Source organism: Hyalella azteca, unplaced genomic scaffold (genome assembly GCF_000764305.2).
Source record: "Hyalella azteca isolate HAZT.00-mixed unplaced genomic scaffold, Hazt_2.0.2 contig17278, whole genome shotgun sequence".
Taxonomy (NCBI): Eukaryota; Metazoa; Arthropoda; class Malacostraca; order Amphipoda; family Hyalellidae; genus Hyalella; species Hyalella azteca.
The window spans coordinates 211,943-224,666 of NW_025947067.1; the positions used below are offsets into that span (position 1 = coordinate 211,943).

Genomic DNA, 12,724 nt, shown 5'->3' on the forward strand with positions numbered 1-12,724 from the left:
TTACTCACGGCGCATGATTGCTTTTGATTAGTAATTTTGCACTATTTTCAATTCCGTTATCGAATCTGGAAGCAATTTTTTTTTCAAATGCTACTGCATTGGCAAATCGGTTCCGCTGAACATTGATGGTCGAATTGTTATTTAGTCTTTTTTAGCGGCGAATAAAACTTCGTTTAAGGGTAAGATTTATTTTTAAGGCGGCAGTCTTTTTTTCTAATTCTAAGTTCTTGTTTTTAAAATAAGGAACGAGCGCTTCTACCTACAAGCCCCATCATTTCTCAATGAATGAATTATATTTCCACCCTAAGCTCTACGGGCAGTACCATGCGTACATCAGCATCAAAAAACGAAACTTGTGCGTTCAAATATTTCCTAATTTTTTTTTCTTGTTTGCGACGCGCATTTGAGTTGCCACTTAATAGCTTATAGAATTGTCAGTACATGCGCACCCAATGTGCAAATATCAAGGCTGTAGATTGAAATGACGGATGGCTACATAGATTGTTCCTAAGTATTAAGTGTTGTATTTGTATTCTACATAATTCTAAATCAATACAGCTATCATTCATGGGTTTTAATCAATATTTTCACCAAGCATTTTGTATTCTACGATAAAATATTTATTTCTTAACAAACTCCACAAGGTAATAGGTCTAGGTAACAAATATATTATAATATAGCCATACTGACCAAAATCAGAGAGCTATTTTTCGTAACTTCTAGTGTAAGTGATTGTACGTTATAATACCTGCGTTAATCAAGGCTTTCTGTGCTTGAAGAGCCGCAGAAAGTTCCCCGAGTTGGACAAATAAAATTGATAGCCATCAAAAAATATAAAACTTTGAATGAAGTATCGAAAGTTGTTTCGCTGCAGGAAGAGTTCACAAGCGTGCAGCTTTTATGGCGTTCTTTCCAAAGCCTGTCGATATTCGCTTAAAACTGAAGCATAAAATTGACGTTTCAAGAAAGATGACGCGTGCAGTATAACAATTCCAGCGGAACTTCAACAAGACGAGAAATAAAACGTGGCAACAGTATACGACGACGATGTAGCAAGAAGCAACAAAAAGGACAACGCAAGAAAAATTGTCAGCATTAATTTGTGGACCCGTCACTCGTACATCAATTGAAAATTAATTTAAAAAAATTGTCATGAAGTGGAATCTTATGAGTTAGGGTAAAAAAGTGAGCACATTTTGACGGCTGAAGAAGCCTTCCCTTATCGTAAGCAGCGCTACACGAGCGCTGCTGCTGTAGGGCTACTGAGTAATATATAATATATTCAGGTCCCGTTCAATATTTTCTACGTTTTAAAAATCTATGTACATAGTATTTTAGCTTGTTCCAGACAAACTTCTACTTGCTACGATATAAAAGATTCATCCTCATATCGAAGAAAAATAATTTAGTTTTCTAAAATTCAGTGTATGAAAATACATCTCGCGTTAGTCGAAAAATCAATTCATTGTACTTGGCGCGCTTTTTCTGCCGAACCCGCGACCAAAATATTTTCATTAACTTGTACAGTATCATAATACGGTACACGGAAACGTACAGCACGACACATCTCGTTAATTGGCTTGCTTACTCGAGACTGGCTGGTGCCCTCGCGGCTGTGATAAACTTTTTATTAGTTGCTTCAATAGTGAGTAAGGGGAAAATTATTCAGTTAGTGCACTTGGAACTGCGGTAAACTTTTTTAGTTGGTATACTCGAGACTGCGGTAAACTTGTTTAACTTTACCGCCCTCGACCGTAACTCTAGGCAGCCTGCTCCCCCAGTTGCCAGGCACCTCGTAGACGGCGGCCCCGAGGGAGCGCGCGACCCCTACAGCAGAGGTGAGCGGGTGGAAGTCCGGCGTGATGATCACGAACGTCTCCTCAGCGCCAGGCTCCTCTGGCACACGCACCGTCATTGAGTCCATAGAAACCCGACCCACGATGGGGCATAGCTCTCCTGGAGGTGTAGCACGCTGTACACTTTTTTCCCAAACGTTTTCTCTTACAAAGAAATGATGAATTTTTTACTATCTTCATTGCTTTTAAATTTTTGGCGAATTAAGAGATTCAAGTAATAGAGTGATCTAAATACTTTTTCCATCTAAACTACTATTGAATCTACCGTCTCATTCCATTTGTCTACAAGCACTAAAGTATCATAATAATAATAGCGGTTTCAGCGTTTATTAGGCCGTAGGCCTGTCGCCGATTCTCAACATCACAGAACATTCACAGCATTTTGCGGTCTCGAACTCGCAACTCACTGCTACAATTCTGCTGTGCTTAACCGCCCGGCCTCCTCGCCGATTCTGACCAGAAACTGGCGCACAGAGCTGGGATCGAACCCGCGCCTCCCTGCGCCAATCTTGGTACTCTGAACTGTAACCACTGGGCCACCCTGCCCAGCTAAGTTATCAACGTGTTCGGTTAAGAACAGATTCAGCCCTTGTCTTCGCAGCTACTTCGTAGACTGCATGCATAGTTGTGCTCAAAGTCAATTTTTAATCTATACAGGAAATTTTTAATCTAACAATTTTTAATCTATACAGGAAATTTTTAATCTAACAGGAATTCTCGAAACTATTTTACATCTATTTATCTCAAAAAATATTATTGCAGGCTTGCTACAGAAATGGCTGACAATATTTTACATTGTTAGTCTCAAAAAAATCATCATCTGAGGACAAACCAGAATGTATCGACTTGCCTGTTTTAATTCTCAAGACGTGACCGCAGTTGCTGAGCTTCCTGGCGAGTCCATCGGACCATCCTGTGTTGAAGTTAGCGATCCACTCGTGCGAGCTCGAGGTGTAAGTGCTGTCGTAGCCCACGCCCCTGCAGGGCTCCAGCAGCTTGTAGAACGAAGGGCGCGCCACTAACGAGAAGCTTGGCTGGAAACCCAACTCGGCAAATGCCTTGACATCCGCTTCAGAGGAGCCTGTAATTTGATCGCAAACATAACATTCATTACTAGGGCAGGGTGGCCCAGTGGTTACAGTTCAGAGTACCAAGATTGGAGCAGAGAGGTGCGGGTTCGATCCCAGCTCTGTGCGCCAGTTTCTGGTCAGAATCGGCAAGGAGGCCGGGCGGTTAAGCACAGCAGAATTGTAGCAGTGAGTTGCGAGTTCGAGACCGTAAAATGCTTTGAATGTTCTGCGATGTTAAGAATCGGCGACAGACCTAAGGCCTAATAAACGCTAGAACCGCTATTAATATTGTTATTATTATTATTATTGGAGTTTAGCCTTTTGACAACCTAAAAATATCAATCTAATTTAATTAAAATTACTGGTCGGATCACGTACATACGTAATTCCGGAGAAGAAGAATCGGCTTGTGACAACTGAATTATCAATTTAATTATAACATATGTTCAGAATGTTCAACTGGGAAATTATTATTACACAATTTTTATGTTGAATGCCAGCCAAAAATATGACGGGTAAATTTTTCCACCCAAGCCAAATAAACCACGAGTTACAAAGTGACTAACGGTACTGTAATTCGACTAATATATTCCTGGTGATAGCGATCGAGGTATGGCTTAGGGATTTCGTTGAAATTTAATATCTAAAGTCACGGTAAACATTCTATACCATACAAATATCTACGTATTGGAATATCTTAACCTTTTATATCATAAATTAGCATGGTAATCACGTTGTTCCCTTATGAAGATGCTGAATTTACCAAATTACCGTCAGCCTCAACCATTTCCTATGAAGAAAACTACCTGAACACAGCCCAGTGACGGCCCCGCCTGGTCTGATGAAGTCTAACTCGCCCCCCAGACCCTGCACGCAGCCCGTCGTGGCCGCAGCGTGACGTCGTATTCCGCTGCAAGGAATAGACTTCGCCTTAACGGGTTATGAAATGAAGTTGACCATGACGGGTTACGAAATGAAGTTTACCATGACGGGTTATGAAGTGAAGTTCACCATGACGGGTTATGAAATGAAGTTCACCATGACGGGTTATGAAATGAAGTTCACCATGACGGGTTATGAAATGAAGTTCACCATGACGGGTTATGAAATGTAGTTCACCATGACGGGTTACGAAATAAAGTTCACCATGACGGGTTATGAAATGGAGTTCACCAGGACGGGTTATGAAATGACGTTCACCAGTACGGGTGATAAAAAAAAGTTCACCATGACGGTTGATTAATTAAAGAAATTCACCATGAAGAGTGATGAAGAAAAGTTCACCATGGCGGGTAATAAAAAAATTCTGCCCGAACGGTTAGGAGAAGAATTTCAGCGCGACGGGTTATGAGATTAAGTTCAGTATATAGTATTAGATAGCTTATTGATAGAAATATTGACAGTTTAATGTTTTTGACAGTCACTGCCCCAAAAGAAGTGGTCACTCACGGGAAAGCCTTGGTGGCTTCTATGAAGCTGTCATATTGTCGCTTGTTGAGGTCGCGCTCAGTGATAGCAGATTGGAAGTGTGTGTAAAGTGACCGAACTTTGATTCCTCGCTGGTCAAGAGTTGTCATGAGCTCGGCCAAGTCTTGGGGCTGAACTCCAAAGCGAGACATTCCTGTGTCAATCTCGACGTGAACTTCCAAAGGGCTCCCGTCCTGTTCGGTTTAGCAAATTTAAAAATAATTTCCAAGCAGAGTTTCAAGAAAACTCAACTGTGAAATACTTCAAGTATAACCGCAACAACGTATAATAAGGCCCAAGTCAAAGAACTTGACAGTGTAACCTACGAGTCATATGCAACAGTTGCGGCAATAACCTTGAGAAGCGCGACAATGCATATCAAGATTATCCATTGAATTAAATGACTGTTTTCATCATCTGTAAGCTAAATTTCATTTCACTAGCGGCCCTTAATACATACAAATTGTGTTAGAAATATAGAATATTTTCCGTAAAATCTACGCTAAAAGTTTGTCAAAACTTCAAGAAAATATACAAAATATACAACTTTGATGATATTTTTTTCAAGTTTACGTTATTTGCAACGTTAGCATGAATAATTCGTCAGGTGGCCAAATATCGAGACGTCCACGACCATTTCTTATATTAAATTCGAAAGAGAACGTCATGAAATTTTCAAATCGACCCAAACATAAAAATACATGGGGACCTGGATTCGGCGTCACCAAGAAAATAAATCACTATTAGATAGGTTGTAGTTATTCACGAAAAAACTAATTTATTCATTGAAAAATGCATAAGCCATGCCAACAATTATTGAACAAATGCTCCAGTTTTCGCTCCATAAATTTTTTCGCTCAAGTTACCAGAGCCTTCTACAATTAATTTCTCACGTACACAGGAAAATCTTCGAGACGACACGTACTCTAATTTGCAGACGTGGATACTTGATAATTTGTTGACAGCTGTTGAAGACGCTCTGCAGAGCATAGCGCGGGCCCGGTATATGTAATATAATTTCTTATATTTAGGGCAGAGCCATTCATTAGAACCAGTCTAATTAGAAAGAATTCCATTTTATTCAAAACTTCGTTAGATTTTAGTTCCTCCAGCTGTCTAATAAATAAATAAAAATCAGGCGACACGTTTCCCTCATCACTGAGCTTCTTCAGGGTGTTATAAAGCAGCTGAGAGTTCGAGGAACTTCCAGGATTACTGCAGAAAGAAAGGATGACGCTCTAATTTGCACCTTAATAATTACTGAACAAGTTCTACAGTTCATATCTCGGTGCATACGTGATACTTGAGAGAGATGGGCTCTGACTGCTGAAACGCGCGCGCCCACCCCACGGTAGGATGCAGTCTGTAGGTGAGCACGTCAGGCAGCTCCTCTGGGTTCAGGTTGCCTGCAACGGGAAAGCTAATTTTCATAGTGAAAAGCACAAGAAAAATTAGCTTACAAACCAATAATAAAAAAGTTTTAAAATAGAACATAAGCGATGGGTCATTGGCACACGGAAATCAGGTCTTATTCAAATGCTGTAGAGTTACACTATTATGAATAGCGAAGATAGTTCGCCATGAGGCGCTGAATACGGAGGAAAGCAATGGATATCATAATTTCTCCAATTTTCGAAAACGATTCTGTGGAATTAGCAGAACAATTGAAAATATACGCCGGACCTGAAATATTTTGAATATGAACAATTGAATATTTGAAATATGAACAATTGAAATATCGTCCGGACCTGAATAGCATTTGATTTTAGCTCATAAACTATACGACTACATTTTGATTTTATCACCTCCTCGCACTGGAAATCTACTGGAAATAATCTTCTTATTTTTCATAAAGGACTTGAATATTTGTATTTATGTCTGCCAAATATGGAGCAAGTATCAACACGAGACTGTGCGCATGAGAGGAGATCTAACTCAGAGAGTTAATTACCGCATAGGTGATTTGACATCAGAGAACAAGATTTATATAATATTCTTGTGTCAAAGAAATACCAGACAGAAAAAGATAATAGTGTTGCATCAGAGAGAAATATGTATAATAATATATCGCCTGACACGTTACTCGGAAGCATCAGGGAGAGATGTATAATAATATCACATCAAAATGAGATCAGATAAAGAAAATTATCCATGTATAATAGTTACATCGGAGAGACATCAGATAGAGACATAGTTACAATATTGCATCAGACTTTATACAGAGAAATATAACAATATGAATATATACATGATGTGGCCCGTTACCCAGAACTGCAATGGGCACAGCGACGCCCTGCGTGCGGAGGAAGACGCCCTCGCTGACGGTGGCGACCGCGAGCTCCGTGGCTCCCGCCTCGAGTACGGCACCCACCACCCCCATCACCCCACTGCCGTACGCACCTCCCTTCACCACCGCCATCACTTCTGCGCACGTTTTACCAAATTCTTATTCCATCATTACAGTTGCGACTATCATTATCATACATACGCGCCATATCTCACTTAGACTTACCACATAGTTCACTTCAGCGTAAGTTTTAAAAATTCTGATTCCACCATCATAGTTGTTATCAAAGTCACTACTCGTGTATCTACTATCCCTCACCATAAGAATTATTCACTAATATCCCTATAAGAGCGACTAATAATTGCGCACGACCTTCGACTATGACACGAATATCAAATTGCAATTTGATCGAATAATATCGTGGCCGACCAACTGAACGCATCAGCCCGTGTCTCGAGCACGACACTTGGCCGTGTTATGCTGACAGGTGGTACATGGAGGTTATATCTGGTGGTACATGGAGGTTATATCTGATGGTACATGGAGGTTATATATGGTGGTACATGGAGGTTATATCTGGTGGTACATGGAGGTTATATATGGTGGTACATGGAGGTTATATATGGTGGCATATGGAGGTTATATATGGTGGCACATGGAGGTTATACGTATATGGTGGTACATGGAGGTTATATATGGTGGCACATGGAGGTTATATATGGTGGCACATGGAGGTTATACGTATATGGTGGTACTTGGAGGTTATATATGGTGGTATATTCACGGTATATATGGTGTAAGTTAGCATAGTAGCAAAGCAAAGACTTTCTCAGACTTCATTTTTGTGTAGCTTGAGTAGACTAGTAGAGTACTATGGATCCCAGCATTATCGTTCATATGTACTGTACATAACGATCGAATAAATTTTTCAACAACGGTAGATGAGAGAATTAAAAATGAACAGTTTCTAAAATTCTCTCGTTTGGCACTATGCAATTTGGGGATGTTACTATAAATGATGCGGTGATATCGTATACTTACCAGTGAGCTCAGCTTCCATTGATAATCATCAGTTCTTTTCGTGAATGAACTCGCATACTATTAAACTGAGTATTCTCATGTAGGATGCAGGTGTTGTTTTCGGTGAATGAACAAATTTCCGTGTATTCGAGTGCTTGTCTAAAGTGTTTAATACAGTTAGACTACTTAGTAACGACATTATTAGTCACGCACCATTCTGCAATAACGGCGTTATTGGTTATTAAATAGAAAAGTATCTAAATCCTAACCAGTAGTCGGTGACACGAGTGCCTTGAGTGCTGCAATGTTATGCTTCACAGCGTCGAGGCTGACGACGATAACCGTACGCCGCCCCGCGCTTCTGAACACTGCGTCCAGCAGCGTGGGGTCTTCGTAGGGCGCAGCCAGAGGAGGTGTTGGGCAAGGAAAACTGGAGGCTAATGGAAACATTTTCTCCTCCGGCAATGTTTTCATAACGAAATATGATGAAATTTATCGTGAGAGTACTAAATTAGGGTACTATGTAATTATATATTAATACGAGTATTATAAAAAGTATGAAATTAGATATATCGTCTAATGTTCTACGGGTCTCGTCTGAAGTAGTTATATTCACTCACGTTAAGATAAGGTTAAAATCTTGGGATCTCCAAAATGTCGAATGCCTGACACTGCGATGTATAAGAAATCTAACGCCAATTATAAACTTAAAGTGAAAAATAATCAAACTTCGAGAAAATACGATGTTCGAAATAATATGCACGTGAAGTAGGCAAATGGCATTCAATGATAGACACACATTATGTGACGCATTAATATTTGCTTCTTTTAACGTTTGAAAACTAAAATGAACTTCAATATTACTTCATCCGACGTACTACGCACATCTAAGACCAACAAGCGAAAGAATTTGATGAATGACAAAAAAGAGATTTGATCGTCTTGCAACTTCGGTGCTGCACATGGTTAAAATTACAAAAATGGAATAACATGAACGAACTTTCTTGATTAAGATTTAGGAATTTAACAGCATAGTTCGATGCATGGCTGTCAACAGCTAAATCCCGTTTAGACTTAGATTTCCCCTATAAGCGACACAAAAACAAATAATAAACTAAACAAAGAAACTATCAAAATTAAATGAAGATTGCGTAAATTTCATGCTAAAACTTCTTGAACATCACAGACTGAACACCCCATGAGTTTAGTTCAAGTCGCAAGCATCGAACTGATATCGACATGAATAAAGGAGGTCCCAACGAGGTTTAATACTTCGGAGATTGCTTAATACAGTAGATATATTATCAATACGTATTTGCCAGATATAAAATAACATATTCGACGCTACTAGCGACGTTGGTGTGTACTGCGCCAATAGCGTCATTTTAATTACCTATTTCGTTTTTACATGGCATTGGGTGGCACACTTCAGTTCATTCAAGGAACATTGCTTGCCTAATATCGCCAGGTAAGCTCCATGTAGTTTAGGACTTTAGGCATCCATGACCAATGTATTCGTTAGTAAAGCAAAGGTTATCTTAAAATTTGTCTCCTAATAATTGCTGTACTCAAATGCACATCTATGAATACATTGCCATAGCACTAGTTACAAAACACATGGCTTAGTTTAACTAAACTGCGCAGGCTCGCAATCGATTCGATCCCGTCTTCAGTGTAAATGGGGCGTGCGGAGCACAGGTGAGAACACAATAACTCTTATCAGGAGAAGAGCAGGGGCGGATGTACTGGCAAAACAAAGAGTTCTTTCTTTGGATATATCCTTCCTCGTGTTACACAATTGGTGACTGATATGACATTGACAATGTACAATTCAGGGCAGAGACGACCAGTCCTCACTCCTCCAGTTAAATTTTTAGCGTCAGCAGAAAAGCTTTGATTAGCAGAAATATTCCAAATATCAGATGAAAATTGCGGTGTATAACCTTGAATGCCGTTGACGACTACATCACTATTAAACACGACCACCTCACTATTAAAGTAGCCGTGCACACGATGACTACCGCACTATTAAATGTACCGCTTATTGGCACAGGCGACAAATAACTTTTGAAAATAAGCAACCTATCTGTCAGTTACAAACTACAAAAAACCGCAGAAAGGTTTTCAACAGTCAATTTCTTCCTAAAACAGAATTAATTATTTTTTAGGGGACATTTTGCCGAGAATCCTCAAGTGGTTCGAAAAAAAGTAGCTGCAACAAGCGGGGAAACTCCACGCGTCGAAAGAAACATGTGCTTTGACGTCATTAGTTTTGGTGCTTTTTTTCATTCGATAAATACAATCCATCGAATCATAAAAATAAACGAAATGCCTAGAAATTTAATGAAGAATAAAAATGGAGACAAAATTAGTCTCGGTCAAAGAAACAGCATGAAGCACTTCACTCGTACGAGACTATGCTGCACTGCTTCACACACAACCTCTCCAAACCACGTAATGCCACCTACTGCCAAACAGAAAACAAAACAGTGAAATGAAGAAGCGGTATTTCAAATTGTGACTTTCAGGCAAACGCTCGATGAACGTGTTCGTGGACCCGAGAAATATGAGTTTACTGTAAAAAAATAAATGCGAGCGTGTGTTAGGTAAGTATTATTCCATTCTTAGAATATTTTAGACAGGATTTGATAGTCATCTATAGTCATTTCTGTGTTTGCCATGGTTGTACTAAAATTCCTTATGTACTTCTCTGAAATAATCATTAAAAAAATGATGGCACCTAAATTATCATGACACTATTGTTTAAGCTAACCCACTTCAGATTTTTATCCACTCTTGGGATCATTATTGAAGCACAGACATTTCCAGATTGAAGCAAAAACTTCATAATGTGGCAGGGTTGCCCAGTGGCTTCAGTTCAGCAGAGTACCACTTCGTTTTCAATTTTAAAGGACTTATGAGTGGTTCGGCTGAAAAAAATGCATTTTTTTCGTTTTAATTAGAAACGAAGTAATGTAAATTACTGGAATTGTTTCTACCGCGGCTCATTGACTACCCCTACTTATAATCCAAATTTCAAGCAGATCCGTTCAGTTTTGAAGGACTTATGAGTGGTTCGGTTGACAAAAACTTCATTTTTTCGTTTTAATTGGAAACGAAAATAAATATCTGGAATTGTTTCTGCCGCGGCTCATTGGTAACCCCTACTTATATTCCAAATTTCAAGCAGATCTGTTCAGTTTTGAAGGACTTGTGAGTGGTTCGGTTGCTAAAAACTGCATTTTCCGTTTTAATTGGAAACGAAGTGATGTAAAAATCTGTAATTGTTCCTGCCTCAGCGCATTGATAATACCTACTTATATTCCATATTTCAAGCAGATCCGTTTAGTTTTGATTTTTGAATGACTTATGAGTTGTTCGTTTGAGCGTTTATATATAGTTAGGTTTTGCGTTTGAGTTCACAGGCGAGTTCGGAGAAGTGTCGATCAGGTGTGCCAATTTCTGGTCAAAATTGGCTAGGAGGATGGGTGGTTAAGCAAAGCAAAATTCAAAAGTCTTAATAAATACGGATTTAGATAGGACTCCTACCTATATTTTCGGTTAAATTCATTAGAAATCAGTAACTTTTGATGTAAATAGAATTTAACTCGCTGATTCTTGGCAATACTGAAATCTAAACAAAATTACAACCTTAATTTTTATTGATTTATTACCCTATTAAAGCATATTTCTTCGTATGTAGTAACTCGTAAGGAAGCAAATACCTAAATATTGTCATTATTATTAATTTGATCGCCTGAAAGTGTTTGGTGATGAACACATTGTGTCTCACCAACAAAGAATATAACACATTGTTGGTGACGAACTAACTCCAATTTCTTCCTATGTTGTTCATCAACATAGAATATAAACAATGATTTCTAAAATCGACAATAGGCCTAATTTTGCCTATTCAATATTTATATACACTTCTATTAATATTACAAACTTTTTCATAACCAAGAGGCGGAAGACCACGGGCTCAAAGATGAAATAGGGGATAATAATTGTAATATCCAGATCAGGAAAATGTTTATTACCATGTCAGAAAGTCTTGTGTAGTTTCAGCATCTCTGACAGAAGTATAGTATAATGGCATTAATGTAACCTAAGTGTCATACACAAAATACAGCTAATGTGCGATATAAAATGATTCAGTACACGAGAACATTCAGACACACATCACCCTATTCAGTTCATACATAAACCACACTTTCAACAGTTATACAAGTATTTATTAGGTTCTATATTGCACACAAAACACAGAGACGGTGCTTTACACAGCTGCATATTATTACACTATAAATGGATATATACAGACATATGCACTTATATTGTTTGTTGCTATAAAGGAAACCGAACAAAATTAGTATTATAGGTCCAGAACTGATGCAGTTTTATTTGCACTGGCTAGGCTTATTGCCACAACAATAGGCTTGAAAGAAACAGGGAGTTCAACATTACTGTGAGTAATTAGCTGATGATTTAAGATAAAAATCTGCAAAATCTCGTGAATATATTCTTCAGGCCAGTCATATTTGGGTGCTAACAAGTCTAAGTGTCTGCGCGACACATGAAATTTTCCAGGAATAAATTGACCTTAAGAAACAAAGTGACTTTAGTAATTCAACAATGGTTTGAAAATACAATTCATACCGTGAGAAAAGTATTACCTATATAACAGAAATTATTTCAGAGTTTGTTAACTTAAAACGCTGGCAAGTAAATTGGATAGATACGAAATTATTGTAAGAAACGAAGGGTTATTCTACAGTGACATGAGATTGTGATTCACAGAACATGCACTAATGATAGCCACATACACGAAAAGCGAACCATGTCTATATATTCCCGTATTTGCATAATACAGGAGCGAACCATGTGTATATATTCCTGTATTTGCATAATATGTTCACGTTCACCACACAATAATACACGCAAATAAAAAACTTGAGAGAAACACGTTATAATTATTTATCCCATTTCATATAAAAAAACTGCGAGGATTACAAACGTTTGCCCAG

At 38.6% G+C, this 12,724-nt stretch overlaps 1 protein-coding gene across 3 annotated transcripts; it reads right to left on the minus strand.

Moving 5' to 3' along the window:
- Window positions 1–165: 165 nt before the first annotated feature.
- Window positions 166–10,148, minus strand: LOC108671772 (alanine racemase). 3 transcript variants are annotated; one of them, XM_018159342.2, is made up of 7 exons: window positions 7,970–10,148; window positions 6,659–6,817; window positions 5,690–5,799; window positions 4,376–4,587; window positions 3,733–3,836; window positions 2,707–2,937; window positions 166–1,956 (listed from the first exon to the last, which is right to left on the minus strand). In XM_018159342.2, exons 1-7 carry the CDS (start codon window positions 8,172–8,174, stop codon window positions 1,700–1,702), a joined length of 1,278 nt encoding a protein of 425 aa, XP_018014831.1. In that variant the 5' UTR covers window positions 8,175–10,148; the 3' UTR covers window positions 166–1,699. The 3 variants fall into 3 exon arrangements, with proteins under 3 accessions (XP_018014831.1, XP_018014832.1, XP_018014833.1); XM_018159343.2 differs by lacking the exon at window positions 7,970–10,148 and adding an exon at window positions 7,722–7,959; XM_018159344.2 differs by lacking the exon at window positions 7,970–10,148 and adding an exon at window positions 7,716–7,958.
- Between the last annotated feature and the right edge of the window lie 2,576 nt (window positions 10,149–12,724).